Here is a 23,080-nt window from a genome sequence, read left to right as displayed (position 1 = left end):
CTTATAATAGTTTTATATACTATAGTTGACCAATAAATTATAGTACTTGAAAAACCACAAAAACTTTACACTGACCAATGAACCATGGAAATGAGGTCAATGTCAGATGATACCTGCCAGACAGACATAAACATGTACACCCTACAATCATTGCATACACTAAATATAGTTGACCTATTGGTTATGAAACTTAAAAAACAGACAAAATACAAAAACTTAACATTGATCACTGATCCATGAAATGAGGTCGAGGTCAGGTGATTCCTGTCTGACAGACATATGTAGGTTGCAATGAACCCATATACAAAATATAGTTATCCTATTAATCATAATAAGTGAGAAATTCACATTACGAAAAAAAAACTCATGTTTTGATCAAGAAGTCACTCAACCATAAAGATGAGGTCAAGGACATCAAACATGACAGACGTAAATTTCATAACTGCATACAAGATATGAAGCATCAAGGTCTTCTAACTTCATAAAGTTAAAGCATGATACCAATAGTTTATGCCGCTGCCGTCTCAGGCAAAACAAAAAAACTGTGTAAATATATTAAGAACATCCAAGAGAAGGTTGTTCCCCTAGGTTAGAACTGTTTTAGATCAATTATAGGTATCCATTCTGCCTTCAAATATGAGAAAACCTATATTGTATAGTCGGCTATAAAGGCCACAATCTGAAAATGCATTGTTAAAGGAAGAAGAGTTTTGATCAACAAATCACAGTAAACCAATAAGTTTTAAATAAAATGTTAACCAACATCTGCATGAGCTGCATGTTGTTGCAGCAATAAAGAAAACAACAGAACTTACAATAATTTTATAATGTAATAAATTGAATGAGCATTACAACAAAGTAACATTAAATAACAAGTCATTTTAACCATTAATATAAAACAAGAAATTGCACACTTTGTTGTGCTAAGCATACCCTACTCATAATATAAAGCTATGACTACAGGAAATAAGAGTGATAGATCAGAAAAGTGTTTTATGCATTACAATAATTGCTGGCATGCTACACATAAGAAATGTAGTCATTCTGTTAAGTAGTACTAAAGGCAAAATATTAAGTTCTATCAACATTTTGAATAATTCAAATTTTGGTTAAACAAGAAGTGGAGGTCTGACAAATCCAAAATGCACACTTATTTTACAGTTCTACAGACCAAAAAAGTAAGTTATTCTGTTCAATAGTAGTGGAGTATCGTGTGATGAAAATATGAAGTTAATAAAACATTGAAAATTCATAGTATCAGCAACTTGCACTGTCAAGTTGCTGACCAAATATAAATTCATTCTCTTTGTAAATACCCTAGAATGTGTGACAAATATATTTTTTGCTAAACAGACAGATGGTAAGACAAAGTGATTGCAGTATAGCCACCACTCCTAGAATAGGGTATATTAATTCAAATTAACAATAATGTATTAGCATTTCACATGTTCAATTCCTCTCATCTATTGATATATAAAAAGGTATTGATCATTAAAAAAGATATAGAAAGTACTTTTAAAAATTGCTATTTTTATAGAAATCAACATGGTAGTCTCTGGGTTTCTCGTTGTAAAACAAAAAAACTGTAATTTGATTACACATTGTATACACTCCCTCATAAACAAAGATTACAATTACACACAGAAAGACTTTGGAATAATACAACAAATTCTAAATTATAGTCACTGGGACTTTAACTATTGTGTCTGTAATACAGTGAATCTATTAATATGTAAAAGCTGTATTGCTTTGAATAAAAGACTATTATTAAAACTAAGTACAAAATGAAGTAAGTTTCTGTTTCTTTTCAGGGGTAAAACTTCAATATAACTTCATTTTGAGGCTTAAGAGGCAATCAATGTAAAGCAAAAACATGGAGCCTTAATAACTGAGTGGACATATTGATATCCAAATGACAGCTGCTTCTAATATTTTTTAAAACACCACACAAATGCAAAAGCTAGGTAGATAGTTTTTAAAAGAACCATAGAATAATTTACTTTTTTCAAAGATTCACTGCATTAAAGACACAATTCAGCTTAACAAATAACTATTATAAATCATTCAAAGTCATATAAATTACTGTTAGCTAATAATTCATCATTATTATGTATAGATTCTATTGGTCGATTTGGTTTCTTCTTCTTCACTTTACTTTTTGAACTTGCCTTTTGAGCTGGACGTTTTTTAATGGCTAAACCTGAAGAAAATTTGATACAAGTAGGTAAATAAATGTTGGCATTTAAGGTAGCACAATACAAAGATTTTATAACTCGAACTCTCAAGTCTAAAAATGCTGTAACTTTCTTATTAATGCTTGAAAATTTATAAAAGTGGTAGTTTTGGATAGCTAACAGATTACTCTTTCAAATTAATGCAATGTTAGTATTATGCAACAATTATGTAACCAATTATAATGGTAACTGTTTCTAAAATATTTTTCACCAAATTTCCACTTTCAAATGAAATTAGCTTCTGCATAGGTATCCCTAGAGGGTTGATTTTATTATATGTTGTTCCTATGGCCATTATCTACAAAAGGGTGTCTCAGATTTCAGATAGAATGTATAGAACAAATTTTACACCTAATTAAACATTATCTTGTTTTATGTGGTTAGGACATTTACACTAATTAGAGATTTTTGAGAGAATGGAATACCATAGAGACAATCTGAGACACCCTTTTGAAGCCCATCGGCCATGGTGTGTTGATTAAGATTTCGTTAAAATTTTCTGTATAGTTAAAGAGATGATAGAGCTAAATTCATTCAAGTGAACTTACCCAGATTTTGCCACTAATTACATAATAATTGATTACATAATGATTGCATAATAAAAGTATTGCATAATAAAAGTATTGCATTCATTTAAGAGATTAATCTTTTATCTATCTATATATACCTCTTTTATTATTTTCTATGCATTCATAAGAAAGTTACAGCATTTCAAAAGTTAGTGATTGTAAGTATAAAAATCTTTGTATTGTGCTACCATAAATAAATACATTGTACAATAAATCTATGAAGTAATTGATGTCAAAGGTACTTCTGTCATGATTAATCATTACATAGGCTTTCCTGTATAAAACAAATGCTTTCAGATGCAGTGCAATTTGAGCTATTTCGTTCAGATAAAGACAATAATAAAATATTTTCTATGTTTTAAAACAGCAAACTAATTCCTCTATTTATTCACTTTATAAAGTTTCAGCTGAAATTAAAAAGGTAGGTGCAAATCTCTCGAATGGCATTTTCATTGCAAACTTAAAATTTGAAAAGGTCATTATGATTTAGCATACTGACATAAGAAAAGACATAAAACTAAGTTTATGCATTCTCTAAAATGGGATTTTTTTTCTCATAATGTTTATTGAATGTTTACACTTGATCAGTTTCTTGCTGCATTGAAGACCTATTGATGACCTTTTGCTGTTGTCTGTGCTATTGTCGGGTTGTTGTCTCTTTGACACATTCCCCATTTCTATTGTCAATTTTATGAATGTGCACTGATTGATATTTAGGTCCGGGAAATATGCTTTATTTCTTGGTTATAATTGGCTTTGAACTAGGTTTCAGTACCTGTAGATACTCTAAGATTGGTACTTTGTGTCTTTAGTTTTACTTACTTGTAGTAGATACAATAGATCCAGCAGGAGAAGATGACGTTGAGTTTTCTTCCCATAATGCATCTCTGACAGATTCACTATCTGGGTCATCTAATGTATCAATATCAATATGTACATCATCATCACCTGATCTAAAATATTTTAATGTTACAAATGAAAATGTGATCAACAGGATTATATGTCACAAATGGACATAAAAAAAAGAATACGGTTACACTCTGTCATAGATATTGTATATTCAATTTTTTTTATGGAATAATAAAAACAGTAAAATACATTAAGAAATTTAAGGTTATGCTGTTAAACTGTTTTTTCATAAATTATGGATAATAAAAATACCTGTATGAACGCTAAAAACTTAAATGTTGTGTTTGCCTTTTATCATATTACATCTTTCTTGAAAAGTCCGATTATCAAGATTTGTCCTTACTTGTGAACCATATACTGAATGTTACTTACATTAGAAATTGTCTAACTTGTATTCTTTGTTCATCTGAATGTTGAGGACATCTATGTGATCTGTCAAAACAAACCATTTCTTTTTAGTCATGATAAAATCTGAACAGGACTATGAGTAATTAAAAAGAGTTCTTGGTTCAAAAACATAAATAAATATTTGCTAATAGAAGAATGAAATTTTCTTAACTGCAGTTTTTCCTAAAGTAACAATCTTTTAAATATTTAAAAAATTTACCAGTTTTTCTTATGGAATTCATTGATCAATAAAATGAAAACAGTTTGTAAGAGATTGAAAAAGTTTACCATTTCAAGGGTTAAATAATAAAGCAACCCTTATCATTATCTCCTTCTTTGGAAAATATAAGATATTTTTCATAGATCATTTGAATGACAAACAGTTTGTTATGTGATACATATATGTTTTTCATTCATTTTTATGCCCCACCTACGATAGTAGAGGGGCATTATGTTTCCTGGTCTGTGCGTCCGTTTGTTTGTCCGTCTGTCCCGCTTCGGGTTAAAGTTTTTGGTCAAGGTAGTTTTTGATTAAGTTGAAGTTCAATTAACTTGAAACTTAGTACACATGTTCTCTATGATATGATTTTTCTAATTTTAATGCCAAATTTGAGTTTTTACCCTGATTTCAAGGTCCACTGAACATGAGTGGGGCATCCCTGTCCTGGAGACACATTTTTGTTTGTACATAAATTAGGCCGTTAGTTTTCTCATTTGAATTGTTTTACATTGTCATTTCCAGGACTTTTATAGCTGAATATGCGGTATGGGCTTTGCTCATTGTTGAAGGCCTATAGTTGTTAATTTCTGTGTAATTTGGTCTCTTGTAGAGAGTTGTCTCATTGGCAATCATACAGGGCTCACACTACTTCAGAATTATAGGGAGAAGTGGTGAGATTTGAAAGAGAAGTGCTCATTTGCGCGGTGCGCTACAATGTTTGGATTTTACAATAGTATAAAGGGCCATATGTAAATAATGTTCTTTTTATGTTGTTCAATTCATATGAGTAAAAAATTACAATTAAAGTAACATTTGAAATTAAAAGTTGTTTAAGTTTTACTAAGGTTCTTGTGAGAAACTACCATCTAAATATCTAGCACTAAAAAAAAAAATTATTTTAAAAAATGTAAAGAAATTATAACATATCAATTACAATTTAATTAAAAATTATCTTGTTTATGAAATTCAGTGTTTCTCATAAAAAAATATTAAAGTTATTAAGCTGGGCCATAATATATTGATATTAGTATAATAGTCTCAGAGTTAAGCAACTTTAATCAATAGTTTGAAACAATCCCTAAAAAATATAGGGAATTATATACACCAATCAATTAGATGTAACCAAAAGTCTCTTAATGCGTGTGGAATGCGCAATTTTCCCCTTTGGGATCAATATTCTTCTGTCAGCTGTTCCATCCGTGCGTCCGTAGTAATTATTGTAAAAGTACGGATTTCGGTCATAGCTGGTCCGGTTCAGATCCGTAGTTTAGAAATCGGTCAATGGCGGACGAATGCAAGAAAATTTACATAAATAAACGATGTTTGACAAGTTATTTGGAAAGGAACATGACGGTTTTAATGCAATAAATGGATTAAACATTTACTGGAGGCAACTTTTGTCACGTTTAAATGAAGTAACAAACTTATTTTGCCGCCGAAATTTAGGTTGATGTACGTTTTCGAGTAACAAGCACGGCCGGAACTTGCGAAAATGCACGAAGTGATAAAAAGTTGTATTTTTATCAAATAACCTGCTACACACTGCGAAGACAATGCTTCAACCTATTTTCTAAAGATAATGAATCGTTTATGTCTGAATTTCTTTAATTATCAGTAAAAAATTGATGTTTCATCAACTCGGTAAAAATTGAAAATGTCCGATGACGGAAGCGACTGAAAGCGACTATCGTCAAGAACAGGGCGACTTGTTTTCGCTTTTGGGGGTCGGGGAAAGCGAAGTGACGGTCGGGAAGGCGACTTCTTCGCCCAAGTCGCCTGGTAGCGTGAGCCCTGAATCATGCCACATCTTTTTTTATATGGCTGCGCATTTGGATGAAATTAATCTTCATTGGCTATCTACACGACCAACAAAACCAAATATTAAAGCAATGAGTACCATAAAGATGACTGAAACTACCAATACTGTGATTTTACAGACCTTCTGACTTATAGTTGTATGAATATTACTGATCGTACCTTGTACACATTTTCTTTGTATGTTCTGATATCACACCACAAGTCTGTAAACAAACACATATACTTATCATGTATAAGTATTGAAATATAGAGTAATTTCGCTAATTATCTGATTAAGAGGTTTCTTTATTAATTGCAAAGCAAAACTAGTGAATTTTTGTTCATGGTCACTACTTTTTATATCCATTCTTTAGGATGTACTTAGGTGAGGTTTTGGAATAAGTGTCAAATGTTCGGACTCCTTGGTGTTTTTCCATACAACACAAGGTAAAATATTTTGCCCCATAAAACCTATTTATCTTTTAACATAAGACTTAATAGCTTATAAAAGGTCATTTGACAAAATGTAAGCAGATTCTTGATTTTCTTTCTTTTGGTTTGAGACCCAAATAATGCCAATGCAAATATAAGGTAAAAGTCCGAGTCAGCCTTTTCCCTCCATATTTTATAAATCCAATATCCCGAAAAGGAGCTCCATGACCTATCAATATGTTTAGCTTATTTTGATTTTAACTAGTGCTTTTCCAGCAATTTTGAATTCTTGTTTATTCAATTTTATCTTAGATCACATAAGTACATCCTTAAATGGGTTATTTTGCTCAATATTTTAATAGATTGCAAACCTTTATAACTACAATATATTCTAAATTATGAATAAATTAACTTGTAAACATTTATCTTGTAATAGGCATGTATAATTGGGAGATAATTGTTTTGTATTACTGGATTTGCCAGCATGTATTATACATTTAAAATTACTTGATGGAACATTAAGAAGCTGTGTGTTTTTTATATGCATAATAATAATTTTCACACACTTACTCAAACTTATGATATTGTTGATGCCAATACTATACATGTCATATGAATTTGCAACTTTTACCTGTTTTGAAAATTGTATATTTCATAACAATTTTTTTATTTCATTATTCATGTATGTGTGTCTGTTTGATATTTTGTAATTGTTTGTTATATTTCATTGTATTTCATGAGGGCCTCAGGGAAGATTAGCTTTATAGATAACTGTATAACCCTCTTTAAATAAAGAATTATTATATTATTATCATATTATATTATATTATTATTATTTCATGACTACAAAATGAAACGTTCTGAGCAATGATTAAAAAATGATACAATCAGCCCCTTTCAAAGTCTATGATTTGCTAATTGAAACTCCAAAACTAATTTTGTATATTGCAATGTAAAGAATATAGACAGGAAAACTGTTTAACAATCACAATAAGAAATCTTTTGTAATAATTCCAATTTAGTTTTTAAAAAAACATTTACTCAAAGTAAATTAAATTGGACACAAGTAAATCATAATTCTGAAGTCCGCTTTGAATCACAGTTCAAAAGAAAGTATTATAACATTTCTTAAATTATAAAATAGTACACAATCATGATGTTTTATCTACAAAATAGTTTTACAGGCTGATATTTACTGAAACAATACTTTCAAACATGATAGAGAACTTACATGTGTCAGGAGATTCTTTCTTTCATCTAAAAAAAGAAACCAAATATCAATCATAAAATGTCCACAACATCACATTCATCTATTGAGCAAGTTGTTATTTATAAATTGTTGCACGATAAGATTCATCTATATTCATTTTCATTATTTTGCTGAGTTCGTCTTTTTGTAACATACACATTTAAAACACTTAACATTCTGATTCCTAAAACATTTTTGTGAATTTTACTTGCATTGCCTTCTCATTGGTGTATATTCTCCATCTGCTTTTATTCAGAAAGAAAATATAAATTTATTTCAATTCTTTGTTATCTATTAACTGATCTATTTGAAGTACTATCTTTAATAAACCAAACTCATGTACAAACCTATTGTCATCATTTCATAATTAGGTTCAGGAGTTACTGATCTTTCCAGAAAACTGTCTCCTGCAAAATTGCAAACAATAAATACAGAGGTGCAAAAAATTTGCAATCATAAATTAACTGATTGCCAACTGCAAATATTACACATATATTCAGGAGGATAACATGTATATATGTACTGCTATCTGACTTGCATTTGAAGAAAAATAGAGAATACAAATTTTAAAGAATTTGCTTTGTTTCTTTTATTGAAACCATCCTTACTTCTTCCATTTAAGGAACATAAGTGTCTATATATAAGTTTGTGGCATAACATCTTTGCAAGTTTATTGTTTTTCTGTTTAGTATAAAATTCATATTAAGATCCATTTGGTTACATCTTGTGATCAATTTCTTTGGCAATCGCCAATGGCAGTCAGCAGGGTTTAAGAACATCAGTTGTTCGACCTATTAGTCAAATGCATTTTGTTAAAATATACTTTTTCACTTTTTTGGTCTTTTGGAAAATGTTGTTTGTGCTGTATTTAGACCCTTCGACAACGAAATTTGTTTTACATGCACACGTATAAAAATTGTGGTTTTTATCCAACGCAATCATAGGTTTGAATGTAGTTTTCAATTTAGACTTGTATATATAAATATATATATATATATTTGCATATTTTCAATGAGAAACTGTAAAATTTCAAAGACTTAACAGAGTGGGCATGTCAATTTTCAATACCTTACCATAAGTTTATCTAAAATCACAGAAATGGACATGGAAAAAGTCCAAAAATGTAAGATAAAAGTTGAAAACTGCTTGCAAGTTTTTCATATCCATTTGCTCTTGTAGTCTGTCAGATATTCAAATCTTATTCTAGATTATCAAAGTCACCAAGATTTTCATGTAATGCAACATTATAAAATGTTATCTGATAGAATTTTTATCAACAAGCTGCAAATATCAATTGAATAATCAGGGTGAGAATTTTTTAACGTGATATGATTATTATTCACAAATTATTGACAAACAAGCTGAACATGATTTTTCAAAGTGCAAGTTCACAAGATAACAAGATAACAATCTGAAGGAATATGTGTCACATAACCTTCATACAATTTGACTTGGGAGTCCATCCGACTTTTTTTCTTGAATACTACTACCATATGGTAACTATCTTGTTTAAGGTGTATAGTTTAAATTAGCAAGAGATTTGACTAAGGACGTTCTGTATTTTTGGCTAGCATAGTGCCATGTAACAACAAAGGGGATTTTTTCATATATAAGATGAGGGTTTCTAAATTCAGTTTGTTAAGGTAACTGGTGTGCATTTATAATAAATACCATTTCTAATCTTGTTTTTGTTTCTTCTTGGTGAATTTGTCATCTTGTCTTTCTTTAATTTTTTCACTGAAAAAAAATTAAGAACATGTCTATTTTATCAGCTTCATATTACTATTTTCCTCAAATTATGTCTACATACACTGTATGTTACATGTTCATTAATTTATCATTCATATTAAGTTTTTATTTATGTCTCAAATTCCTTTTTTATATATTAAACACCAGCTGACTTATTGATGAAAGTTATTTCGGAATATTAATACAACATATATCTGTAAGTCAGTTGTCTTGTAGTATAGGATTTTGTTTTTAGTTTTGTGCATTTTTCTTTGCTTTTCAATCATTGATTCTCATTTTAACATATTTGGTTGGTAGCTTCCATCTTTTTTTGTCTTTAAATTAAACTTTTTTTCAGAGATTTTGATGATCGTTCTTTGTTGTCAGTGTTTGATAGTCTATTTTCAAATAGAAATCAGGTGCTGACAGTTGCTGTTGTGCTGTCTTATACTTTTGGTAATTTGTGTTATCTTTTTTAATTAATAACTCTGTAGACATATTTGTACTTTATTTAATAACTTACATTTCTTATCAACATGATAGCTCCAGTCTACATCATTATTCTGTAGACAGATTTGTACTTTATTCGATGACTTACATTTTTTATCAACATGATAGCTCCAGTCTACATCATTATCATCATCAGGACTTTCATCACTGTCACGTTTACCTTGAGCACTAGATGGTCTGCAAAACAAATAAAGCACAAACATCAAATCAGATTTAATTATTTGGGGTCAAATTCCACCTTTACCTTTTCCTGGCATAAAGTGCCAAAAGAAAATTATAATGTAACATGTGGGGTATACAAATGTTCATCAACAAAACAGCAATCCAATCATACAATAAAAAATCAAAAAGTAGCTTAGAGGTTATGATTGGTTAACATGGTTAATAAGAGGTAGACATTCTACTCTATTTTTGTTTCATAAGAAAGTTATTATATACATGATATAAAGCGTGATGTGTATATATAGTATATGTGTAAAGAATGTTACTTCCAGAGTACTTAGCCAACATGAAAACAGCCAATTTTTGTTACAATGATTGTCTTATCAATTACCTGTCATTTGATTCTCTGGCAAGTTGTGCAGCCTGTCGTCTGCTTGCAATTCTAGAACTGTTTCTGCCCATGCCCATACACTTTTCAAGATGGGGAGCAAATCTAGATGCAGCCATGTTTCTGTGACAACTTGGACAAATGCATTCAAACTGTTTCTTTGTAGGCAGTTGTCCAAACACATCCACACCAAATCTATCGACAATTTCTATGAAAGGGACAAAACATTTATTTAGCACACAAAATTAATAACATTGATCATGACTGAAGAATGAAGAATATATATATATAACAGGGTCTATCAATCGATTATTTATACATCCTCATACTCCCTGAAAAGAAAATATTTACAAATCTGTTGGAAGAAAACACCTATAACTTGTAAATAGTTACTTTTTCAAATTTGTAATTGTAAAAATCATTAGCATGCATGGTTAACACTCCAAAATTGGGTTTATTTTCATCATACATTTATTATCAATTTTTCAGAATTCAAAATTATTCCAAATCAAAATAATTCCTAGATTCAACTTTTTGGTTGGATTGTGTTGATTATTAGTTAGTTTTCTGTGTATTGATATTTTGAAACAATTGTTTGCGGTTTTGGTTTGGGTTTTTTTAGACGATGGTGTGTCTGTTTTCTTCAACTTATTTCTTTTGATTGTTCACTTTGTATCTGCTTCCCATGCTATGAAAACCTGGCATTCCAGTACTTAAAAGAAAGGCTTACCAAAGTCTTTTTGTGATCTGGAAAATAAATCATTACAGTATGATATTTCAGACAGTTAATGAAAGTGTACAGACTAAATTAACTTTGTATTTTATCTATGGTAATTTTGAAATCTATTAATAATGGAATATATGATTTACCATGTTTCATTGTTATATTTTGTATTTATGCAACATCGAAAATACTTGTTTAGTTTTTAAAAAATATATAATACATAAATGGAATAATGCTAAATTTGAAATTCTCAAAAATAATGAAATTAGACTATCTTGCACTAGTTTATCTAATAAATCTATCTTTACTACACTGTTTGTGATTTTATTATATCTTACTTACTTTGGGTCTGTGTCAGCTAAGAATAAAGTGCCCTTTTTATATGCTCTGTGGACTTCAAAACATAACCCTAAAGTAACTTCATCTATAACCTCATTCATAACCTCTTTCAGTAGTTCCTAAAATAGAATATAAAAAACTAGATATCATTGAGATGGGAGCCATCTCTGTGGGCCCCGCTGTCAATAACGTGGGGTAAATAAGTTGTATGGATAATCTGATATGAAGCATTATTTGAAGTTATTACATAGTCTCATGTGTGATTTTGATCTAAGATTTTAAGTTAAAACTGATAAATATTCTCATCTTACTTTCATAGTATAATAGTGATATGACTGCATGATGTGAACTCATTGTTTACTACTCTAAGGTGACTTCTGGATATATGGATTGATGTTTGAACAATATGTTTAAAGGTGCTGCCCAATTGATATTTGTCACATATTTTTAGAATTATGCCTTCAATATATTATGACCCACCAAGTATAAAGTATGAAATATTAATGGTTCTCGAGAGGTAGAGCGGACACAATTTGTTAAGAACAACGAACGGATGGACAGACCGACAGACTGATCTTAGACCTAGGATGCATACATTATGACACATTCTCTTGTGTTGGTTAATATATATGTTAAGTTGAAAATGTTTGTCAGGTATAAAGTATGAAATAATAACAGCTGTCCTCTCAAAATATAATGTGGATCAAATTTGTTAGCGATGGACAGACCAACAGACAGACAGACCTTTGACCTAGGAAGTGGTACATACATCATGACACACCCTCTGGTGTTGGTTAAAATGGATGTCAAGTATAATATTTGAAATCATAACGGTTCTCAAGATATAGAGCGGACACAATCTTCACCACAGGACACAGGGTTGTCAACTGAAACCAAAGTTTTTTTGACGTTGACCTTTGACCTAGGAAGTTGTACATACATCCTGACACGCCCTCTGGTGGTGGTTAAAATGTATGACAAGTATATACTTTGAAATCATAACGATTATCTAGATATGGAGCGGACACGATCTTCACCACAGGACACAGGATTGTCAACTCGAAACCAAAGTTTTTGACCTTGACCTTTGACCTAGGAAGTTGTACATACATCATGACACACCCTCTGGTGGTTGTTAAAATGGATGTCAAGTATAAACTTTGAAATCATAATGGTTATCTAGATATGGAGCGGACACGATCTTCACCACAGGACACGGGGTTGTCAACTGAAACCAAAGTTTTTGACCTTGACCTTTGACCTAGGAAGTTGTACATACAACATGACACACCCTCTGGTGTTGGTTAATAATCATGTTAAGTATTAAGTATGAAATCATAACGGTTCTCTAGATATGGAGCGGACACGAAAGTGTTACGGACGGACGGACGGACGGACGGACAGACTGATCACTATAGGGCGACCCGCCGTCGGCGGGGCCCTAATTAATATATATACATATACATGTGTCCAAAGAACACCATGCCCCTGACTTGCACTATCATGTTTCTTGTTCAGTGAACAATGTGAACATAGTGAAGTTGTGGGGATAGATAATTTGGAATATAATTTATAAGTTCACATCATAGTGCACCTGTATATCAAGTTTCAAGAAGATGTTACAACAACTGTATGGTAATGATTAATCTACACATTTTATAATTATACAAATGTATAAACCTTTTGGATTGTCATTAACTGATGTGGTTCATAAGTATTTCTCGTTTCTGGTTTTTATTTAGATTAGTCCATTAGTTTTTCCTGTTTGAATGGTTTTAAATTCATCATTTTGGGGCAATTTATAGTTTGCTGTTCAGTATGAGCCAAAGCTCTGTGTCGAAGGCCTTATGTTGACCTATAATTGTTTACTTTCACAAATTGTAACTTGGATAAAGATTAGTCTCATTGGCAGTCATACCACATCTCCTTATCTACATATATACAAATATTGAAATAGTTAATTTTTTCCTATAGTCATATCTTTTTTTCATGCAGAAATTCATATTTCTCTATATACAGCGATTTTCTTAAAAATATAATTTTTTAAAACATGTATATAATATTTCATCCCCATAAAAAAAACTCAAGTCATTTTCAGACAAGAAATAAATTAAGAAGAAAATCAAGAATAAAAAAATTCATTCATATGCTTTTAATATTCTGTAGTTTATTTTTGTAGATCCATATGATATTATGTTATATCTGCTAAGCTTAATACAAAATATATTTATTAGATTGTAGCTTTGATGACATGGATGACTTTAATACATGTATGTTTTTAATTTCTGCTATTATTGCTTTGCTTGGTATTGTATGTTTTGATAAGCTTATATCTGTGTTCTTGCATGTCATGCATGTTTGTCTGATGTTATTTGCAATGTTTTTACCTTTAGAATATCAGTTTTAAAAGCTCTTAAGTGCTATGTTTAACTGTATTGTATGCTAATATAATATGTAGAGACAACAACAAATGTATTGTATGCTTTTTAACAACTTTAAACGCATTTCATTTGTTTGATTTGAGTTGAAATTTGTAGTGGAATTTTCAAAATGAGAAACACTTGCATGACTTGGCTGTACATGTATGTCTACAAAATAAAATTAGACTGATGGATGGCAGCTTAACATGCAGTGGCAATATGAATGCTTATATTCAGGATGAGAACATGTTTTTAATAATTTTTTTATATGAATTTGAACCCTGCTTTGTTCAAACTGTGTCAGATAAATCCCACTTGCCATGAACAAAGTAGCAGCAAATACTAAGGTTTTTGACAGCAAGGCCATGACCTCTAGCCCTGAAGGCAAGCATGCTTCCAGGTGACTACTGAGGTGAGCCTGCTATAAGAAGACCACCATGGCAGGCATACTTCCAAGAGAACCCAGTAGTGGTACCCAATGAAAGAAACATGATAAATATAATTATCGGACACGTCAGACTATATATATATATACAAGAACCGTTACAGAACATTACACTGTTATGCCACTTAGTTTTTTTTTATGAATGATTAACATTCATTCTAATGCAACAATGTTTGTAATGTTAATTTTGATTGGATAATGTCACTAATTTTCATGTCATCAATTGACTATTGATGCTATGGAATGTACGTGCAAGCGCAGACGATATTTGACAGATTTTAAATACATGTTTTAACGTTGTTTTCTGTCAGTTTCATCAAAATGAAGACAACGATATTGTATTTTAAGCTCTGACGGCATCAATTGGTGATTTGATGGTCAGAAATACCTGTTTACTGTCTGTGCTATTAAACGTGTCACCAGTAAACCTAATTTGCAACCATCAAATCACCAATTGATGATGTCAGAACTTAACGTAGAATACAGTGATCTCCTAAAAGACAGAGTTGGGAAACTCTTTATTTATATGTATAGTCCTTGGCATAGAGCAGACCCTGAGCCTTATGTTGTGATATTGTGTACATATTGGTGGTTCATGAAAAGGGCGACACTACCCTTAATTTTTGAGGGGGTAATATTAAGAATGCATTACTGGGTTTATATCCTGGAAAGACGATTTCTCTTCTCCCATAACTAAGGGGTTAATGGCAAACTAAATTTGACACAGACAGCAATATTCCAACAGCTCAACTGCAGTTACTGCTCATCAGAAGTTCTGGGTTTATTATTTTCGTGTCCGTTCCGGTTTCAACAGATATTTCTTTTATTTGTGATTTCACTTCCGGTTTGTCTGCAAAAATTATCATAATTTGATCCACTGATTGTGCTAGATTGGAGGGTCTAATCTGTCAATATGTCTGACAGAAAGGCAGAATTAGAAAGAAAGAAGCAGCGTCTGGAACAGATGCGAAAAGAGAGACAAGAAAAGGAACGTGCACGAAGTACAAGACAGGTGTGAACAAATATTGTCATTGATTTTTTTTTTACATTTTACAAGTATGAGTCATGGATCATGATAAATTTTATCGTTTTTATTTTGTATCAAGTTATTCATCAACATCAATGGTGTAAAAATTGTTAAACTACCAACAAATAATCTAATCAAACTTGCTCCTACATCTAGAAGCCAGACAACTCGCCCAACTGGCACTGCCAAATAGCCCCACACCAAGTTGGTCTCCTTTGCCTTTGCCACCGACTCCTTTCACTCTTGTTTACAAACTCAGTCTTCACGCTGAGTGGCAGCCCTGGCTTGTAAAATTGCTCTCGGGCCTGTAAAAATCATATCTACAGGCCAACAGAATCTAACTAAAATTTTTCAAAAATTGAGCTCTGGGCCTGTAGATTTAACAGTTCGTCGTGAAGACTGCAAACTTATGAATAAGGGTTAAATCCTGTTAAATTTAGTCCTTCCAACTTGCACCTCTTATAAATAGGTATATAATCCTTATGATTAAAGATTTGCCAACTGGTCCCTCTTAGTGGAATCTGGATGAAAATAGTAAAATCCTAATGGATAACCAACGGGGAAAAAAATTAGAATCAAAAACAAAAATGCATTTCTAAAGTTTACTTCAGAATCAATTTAATCGTGTGAACAGCTGGTAGGCCCTTATTCAGTATGGTTTAATTTTTTTCCCCCCATTTAATAGTGGGGTGATCGAATGAGTTGGTAGGCATTCTTTCCATTAAATAAAACTCCTTTTCATTAGTCATGTTAGTAGGCAAATTTTTAGTACTCAGGGTTTTACACTTGTTCTTAAGTGGCATGGGTTGGAAGTCTTTAAATAAACTCATCATAGATACCAGGACTAAATTTAGTATATACGCCAGACACGCGTTTCGTCTACAAAAGACCCATAGTGACGCTCGAATCTAAAAAAGTTAAAAAAGGCAAATAAAGTATGAAGTTGAAGAGCATTGAGGACCAAAATTCCGAAAAGTTTTGCCAAATACAGCTGAGGTAATCTATGCCTGAGGTAGAAAAGCCTTAGTTTTTCAAAAAATTCAAAAATTTGTAATGCAGTACTGTAACAGTTTAACGTAAATCTCTTTTTTTCATTATCATTATTATTGGGGCCAGTTAACATACCTATATTAATTTAGATTTTACTTTTTTTCATAAATGGGACTAGTTGGTAGGTCCAAATTCATCAGAATTTTACTATTTACACAAGTCAAATGAGTTTGCAAGGTTAATTTAAAGTATATTACCCTTACATGTATAATTGTGATGTGCATTTCAAAAATCAATGCCTCTTCAGTGATGCACACTGCCAAAATATTTTGAATGTCCAAAATCAAAGACAAATGTTGAAAACCAGTTGAAACCAAAGACAGCCTAAAGTATAGACAAATACAAACAATGATTCATAGCTTTGTAACTTATAGCCATAGATCAGATTTTATTTGATTCAACAACCACCAGTCTGAGAATGTATTATTTAAGTATTTGTTCAGTCAGAAGTAAATAGAGAGGGGTTTGTCTGGTTACCAGAAACACATTTATTTTCTTTTGTCTCTATTTAGTGTGTATAAAAGAATACATCTTATAGATTTCTAATTTTTTGATAGACTGATGAAGCACCAAAGCCTGCTCAATCACAAGATCTCAGAGCAGAAACAGATGAATTATTGAAGGACCTTGGCATCCCTCCTTCTGGTAATAGTTGTTAAGAATTTTAATTTTAGTTCATTTAAAGGAGAGAAGAAAAATGAATATCAATGTACATGTACATGTATGTTACCATTATTTGAAATTTTGAATTTATTGGGTGAGTTTTTTATTTCGGAGAATACGGTATTTTAAATATATATAAACTAAATGAGAGTCGACATCTTTCTAGTTAATATCTTTATTTATGAGGATGACTGATACCTGAAATGTATATATACACACTACATTAGTAAATGATTAGTTAAAATGTTAAAACCAGTTAAACTGTAACTACATTTTGTTATCTACTTGCAGAAGAATATGCTGTTTGTTTTTACCTGACCTAAATGGTTTTCTAACTAATTTGTACAGTTAGTGAATTTAAAACATAATCAGAATGATATTATCGTAGAGTGGTTGTTTCGGACATAAATTAAGGCTTAGTAAATAAGAACGTCTGCTTGCAATGATACTTGTATTGAACTCTGAAAAGCTAACGTCACAACAACGGTGACGTCGTGTATATGGAGAGCGGTAGCGAGAACACCTCATGTGCAATTCTTAACAGATATAATGAATCCTATCCTAAAAAAGCATTAGAGGCACATTATAGCGGGAAGCATGTCCAATGGCCTACACAGTAAACAACAAGCTCTAAATCATCCATATTATTTAAAGTGACTTAATTTTTAAAAAAAAACGAAAGGCAACAGAGAATATGATTACATGTAATAAGTTAATAATATATTTTCAATTAATCTCACCATCAATATACTTCACATGTATTTCTAATTGAAAATGATAGAACAGATATAATTAAAGAAGAACATTTGTCATGTTTGTGGTGATATATTTTTGTAGGACCAAAGAGTTCCAGTCCAAGTCCAACACATTCCAATAAATCTGCTTCAGACACAGAGGCTAAACAAGTTATTGTCACCACTAGGTTTGTAAACAAATATGGACTCCGGAATGATGAATGTAGACATGTTTTTTCATAGTTGGACCTTTCTGGACTTGTCACTTGGTTGTTTTTTGCATGTTATCAGAAAAAAAAAGAGATATTCTTAAGTTGTAGTGTTAAGGACTTGTTTTATCGTGAAATTAGACTGTCTTAAGGTAATTTAAACAAAAAATGTTGAAGAAAGAAAAAGAATCCATTGAAGTGAAATGTTGATTTGTATAATTGTGATATCTTTTGAAAACAAGAATGTGTCCCCAGTACACGGATGCCTCATCCACATTATCATTTTCTATATTCAGTAGACCGTGAAAATGGGGGATCATATCATAGGGAACATGTTTACTAAGTTACAAGCTCATTGGATTTCGACTTCATCAAAAACTACCTCTACCAAAAACTTTAACCTGAAGATGGACAGACGGACGAATAGACACACAGACCAGAAAACACTAGTATCTCAATTGTTTGTAAAACAATTGAAAGGTCTTTCCTGTAAAAGTGATGTTTTCGTAATGTACTTTGTACGACCTTTTGTTTGATATATGACAAGCATACCTTCTGAAACTGTTCGCTTTTTACACTTAATGACCTCTTCCGCCTACATTTTCGAGATCGGAAGTATGATATATGTAACATAGACAAGATGATCTTTCATTTGATATGCGACAACGCCATGTTCCAGAAAGTTTGAGTTTTGCACTTAATAACCCCATCCAACTAATTTTTGGAGGTTAGGAATTTGATATTTCAAATGTACAGATCATGGCCTTTCTTTCGATATACAACAACCCTATCTAAAAAGAAAATTTATTTTTTCCACTCAATGACCCCATCCAACCAATTTTTGGGGGACGTCAATTTGAAATTTGAAATGTACGCTTTATGTTCTTTCATTTGATATGCGACAACCTTACCATCTGAGAAATTTGAATTTTTTGCACTAAATGACCCCACCCGTCCCCCTGGGATGAAATTGAAGGTCTTGAATTACTGATCATCTTTGCAGTTTATAGTAGGTTGCTATCTGTTACCTTTTAAAAGATATACACACAAAACTATACTTTTAAGAATTATCTCATTGTAACTTTTGAACAGACAGTCGGACATTTTTGACCTTAATGTATAAAACGTAGAGCTCGTCGAGAAGAACATTTTATACGCTGTATGTATGTAGCAAAGTCTTATCGTTTTCCTAATATGTAAGCTTAAAATTGCAGCGTATTTTTTTTTTTGCACTCGGTGACCTTTGACCTTGTGTGCATATTAAAGGTCACATGAATTTAAGATTATTGGTGAAGGTCCCAAGTCTCTACGACTTCTGGTTCTCGAAATACAATTTTTCTAAAATTATGTACAATTTTTCAAGGGGAATAACTCCTTATAAGGGTTAATAACAAAATGATTGTACATGTTCATTAACATTGCCATCTGTTCCTGTACATGTTGCCGTTTTCAAATCGATTCTATCTCTTATACATTTTGAGAAAAATGCAAAGGAATGAAATTGTTTCAAGGGGATATAACTCTCATAGGGGATGATGAAATCCTATTCAGCCTCATATGGTAATACATCATGATAAGATCTATATTTTGTCCAATTAAGGTCATGATATCTTTAAAACCAACGAAGGGGGGCCATGTTGAAAAAAATCAATAAAAGGGAGATAACTCCTAAAGGGGATGATGAAATCCTTAACAGAGTCATTTGGTAATACATCTTGGTGAGGTTTAGCGATGGTCCATATTTGGTCTTAATAACTTCAACAGAAACAAGAGGCGGGCATGTCAAAAAAATGTTGGAAGAAAAAAAAGAAAAAGAAAAAAAAACATTAGAAAAACAATAAGGTCTTTCCCATGTAGGGGAAAGACCTTAATAATGACCATAAATGGGACATGAAAAAATCATAAAGAAGTGTAAAGTACTCAAAAAATGTATCAGTGAAGAAGTGCATTCTTCAACATGTGTTTTTTCTGCTATAGATCACATCAAAGCTAAAGTTAACTAACATATTATTACATATTGCAGTCGAAAACCAAAAGTTAAACTCTCAGTGGCCAAGGTATCTGAAACTAGCATACCACCTAAAGAAAATGTATCATACAGTAAAGAAACACAGACTGCGATATTAGAACCATTAGATAAGGAAGGCAAGTAGATAATTATGACGCAGGAATATGGTGCTTGTGTTGTTCTTTAATCATGTTGATGCATGTGTTAGTATGACATATTGTAAATCATTTGGTGATGAGCAGCATGCTGACCAAACAGTGTTAAATTATGTGTTTCAAATGCACTTTGTATATACATGTAGGCATGGTAGTTTGATATACATTTACTTTAAAAAAAACAAAATAACTAAATGGCTTAGGTCATGGAGTAATCTATTACTGTGTCAAAGCTTAATAGGGTAAAGACTATGCTTATGCATAAAAGATATATTGCAATTTTCCATGTGGGAAGTTGTGTCTTAAATTCTACATATAACTTTTTACAATACATGCAAAAAAAAATTAATTTCCAACAAGAACTTTTGTCTGGGAATTTGATGTTCATGGTGACATGCTAATCTTTAATGGGAAATAGACAAAACTGATAGCGTATTTGGGATATTATGGAAAACTGAAGTTTTATATAAGCTTTACATGTATATATTTTTTTAATACTTCATTATTTTCCACAATGAAACTTGAATAAAATGTGGTCTGTCCATTTTGGGGTTATTTTTTTGTGGTGTTTTGTTTATAATCTTCTATATTATGTTGTTGAACACTATTACTGTTAGAAATTGCATTACAAATGGGTTTGTTGGTATAGTTTATGAAATTTATTACCATGTTTTTGTTTTTTTGTGATCACCTCAACTTATTTATATGACATAGCACCTAGTAGTAAATATTATATTTTCATTAATGCAAACATTAGGAAGAAACCCTTGGGATTACTACGGTGAGTTGATTGTCCGTAACAATTTAAATATCTTATGTTGTCTATTTCAGTTGTCAAGCGTATGTATTTTATAGATGTAAAAATATTCTATAAGCTTTCTACAATTGATACATGTACATAAATATTGCTCATCACATATCAAAGATAATCTTGAACTTGCTTCAGATTTTATTATACAACTAACTTTATTTATTTTACAAATTTATTCAGATGAACCATATACCAGTAATTGACTATCTTATGAAGCTCATAAACAAAATATATTATTTTTATATTTATAAAAAAAAATATATCAAATACATATGATGTATGGGTGAAGGTTATCTGGAATATTCTGAGTTTTTAACAGTGTTTTGCTCCTAAACAATGCCTTAAAAGATAAAGTTTTTTGTTTTTCTCAATTACTGGTGTACCTTCAATTAAATCATTAAGTATTCATAGACAGTGCCATGAAGCACTTTACATAATGTTCACATAGGTTAGGTTTAGATTAGACACATTTCACATTTGTCAATGTAGAGTTAAGTCCCTTTGAAATTATGAAAAATAGACAAATTTGAGAATTCTGATTTATCTTAGTGTACTTCAACAAAATCATCTGGAAGTTAAATGCTAAGAAAACTATAAACCTTAAATTTGAAGTAGACAAGATCTCAAATAATGTCTGCAAAAGAGGGAAAATTCAGAAATAATTTGACATGATAACACAAATCTATAAACTGCTTAAAACAGGTGTACTTTTGTATTTAATCCATTTTTGGCTAGTGATTCAATGTTATGCTCTTAAAAATTGTAAAAAAAATAGGTTTGGTGTTTCAGCTTTATATCTCCAGTATGTGTAAATAAAACCATCTGATTTATAATGAAAATGCAACGAAATACAAAACTCAATCATAAATGTTTTATTTTACACATTTCACATATTTCATTCAATTGATGTGCTTATAAATAAATGAAAGATATGTCAATTTCATTTCCAATTGATTTTGACATGATTTTTGCTTTTAAGCTAGAAACAAAGATGTTTACAGTGTTCCCGCCTGCCCTAAATAGAAGGGCGCCCCGCCCTTGGTGCCCTTACCCCCGCCCTTCTGCCCTCCAAAGCCAAAGAATGCCCCCCTCTGCCTTTTCAAAAGATACATTTTACAAATTTCATGCCTTCTGGCGTTTCCGGTAAAATCGTTACCTGAGTGATTGTGTAACACTAATTAACTGACAATAGGATTAAGTTAAATACCTAATGCCTTTGGCAGTTTTATCACCTCTGCTAATGATTGTTCACTGCTAATTAGTGGATTTAAGATAATTGAACAAATACTAGATATTTAATACAGAATGAAAATGCTGACATGTTTATATACATTTGTAATGTTTACGTATCATAGCATATATGTACACATAAAAAAAAAATATTTTTAAAGAAAATTTTAAACAATTTAAAAGGCAGACTAAGTTTTGAGTAAATTGGTAGATTGGTAAAAACGTTTTGTTTTTATAACCACGAGTATGAAATTAAAAGAAGAACCAAAGAAATTTGTATTTGAACATAACAAGATTGCACCACTTCCTGTTTTATTTCTTGTATTATAATCCTCCTTACATAGGAGCACTTAACAAATGCTTTTATTTTTTAACCATAATGGAGTTTATACCTTCTGTTATATATGCAATGTATTATTGCATCATTATAATATAATCATCTCTTGTATCACCTGTTATATTTATAAAACTCCCTACTTAGGAGCACTTTAGTGTGCACTTCTTAATACTTTTTTGTAACAATTTACAAGTTAGGTAACTTTCAATAACACAAATACTATATGTCTAAACAAGTAGTTTTAATGTAAATAATTTAATTACATAACAAATTCAATTTTGTTTAGCTCCATCTTTCAGAACTACTTGTTTATTTTAATAGACTTGTATAATTAAGTTATATA

The 23,080-nt window shown here is 31.1% G+C and overlaps 2 protein-coding genes across 21 annotated transcripts in view; one reads left to right on the top strand and one right to left on the bottom strand.

Moving 5' to 3' along the window:
- Positions 1 to 808: 808 nt before the first annotated feature.
- LOC139512492 (ataxin-7-like protein 3) lies at positions 809 to 15,334 on the bottom strand. The gene is made up of 12 exons (XM_071300132.1): positions 15,166 to 15,334; positions 11,652 to 11,767; positions 11,316 to 11,332; positions 10,589 to 10,793; positions 10,124 to 10,212; positions 9,469 to 9,534; positions 8,145 to 8,204; positions 7,780 to 7,805; positions 6,297 to 6,340; positions 4,085 to 4,144; positions 3,626 to 3,756; positions 809 to 2,200 (listed from the first exon to the last, which is right to left on the bottom strand). Exons 1-12 carry the CDS (start codon positions 15,202 to 15,204, stop codon positions 2,061 to 2,063), a joined length of 993 nt encoding a protein of 330 aa, XP_071156233.1. The 5' UTR covers positions 15,205 to 15,334; the 3' UTR covers positions 809 to 2,060.
- The window catches only part of LOC139512490 (cytoplasmic dynein 1 intermediate chain 2-like), a 24,056-nt gene continuing 16,306 nt past the window's right edge, over positions 15,331 to 23,080 (top strand). For 15 of the 20 annotated variants that reach the window (XR_011662282.1, XR_011662279.1, XR_011662277.1 and 12 more), the window contains exons 1-5: positions 15,337 to 15,525; positions 17,148 to 17,235; positions 18,091 to 18,175; positions 20,220 to 20,341; positions 21,117 to 21,140. Coding sequence is in view for 4 of the 20 variants with exons in the window: in XM_071300129.1 (XP_071156230.1) it covers positions 15,427 to 15,525; positions 17,148 to 17,235; positions 18,091 to 18,175; positions 20,220 to 20,341; positions 21,117 to 21,140 (418 nt within the window). In the remaining 16 variants the exon portion in view is untranslated. Of the gene's footprint in view, positions 15,526 to 17,147; positions 17,236 to 18,090; positions 18,176 to 20,219; positions 20,342 to 21,116; positions 21,141 to 23,080 lie in introns of all 20 variants that reach the window. The other 5 variants (XR_011662286.1, XR_011662283.1, XM_071300131.1 and 2 more) reach the window with 2 other exon arrangements.

The sequence above is a fragment of the Mytilus edulis genome, chromosome 2, assembly GCF_963676685.1.
Source record: "Mytilus edulis chromosome 2, xbMytEdul2.2, whole genome shotgun sequence".
Taxonomy (NCBI): domain Eukaryota; kingdom Metazoa; phylum Mollusca; class Bivalvia; order Mytilida; family Mytilidae; genus Mytilus; species Mytilus edulis.
The sequence above is the reverse complement of the archived record's forward strand: the minus strand, read 5'-3'. Positions and strand labels throughout refer to the sequence as shown.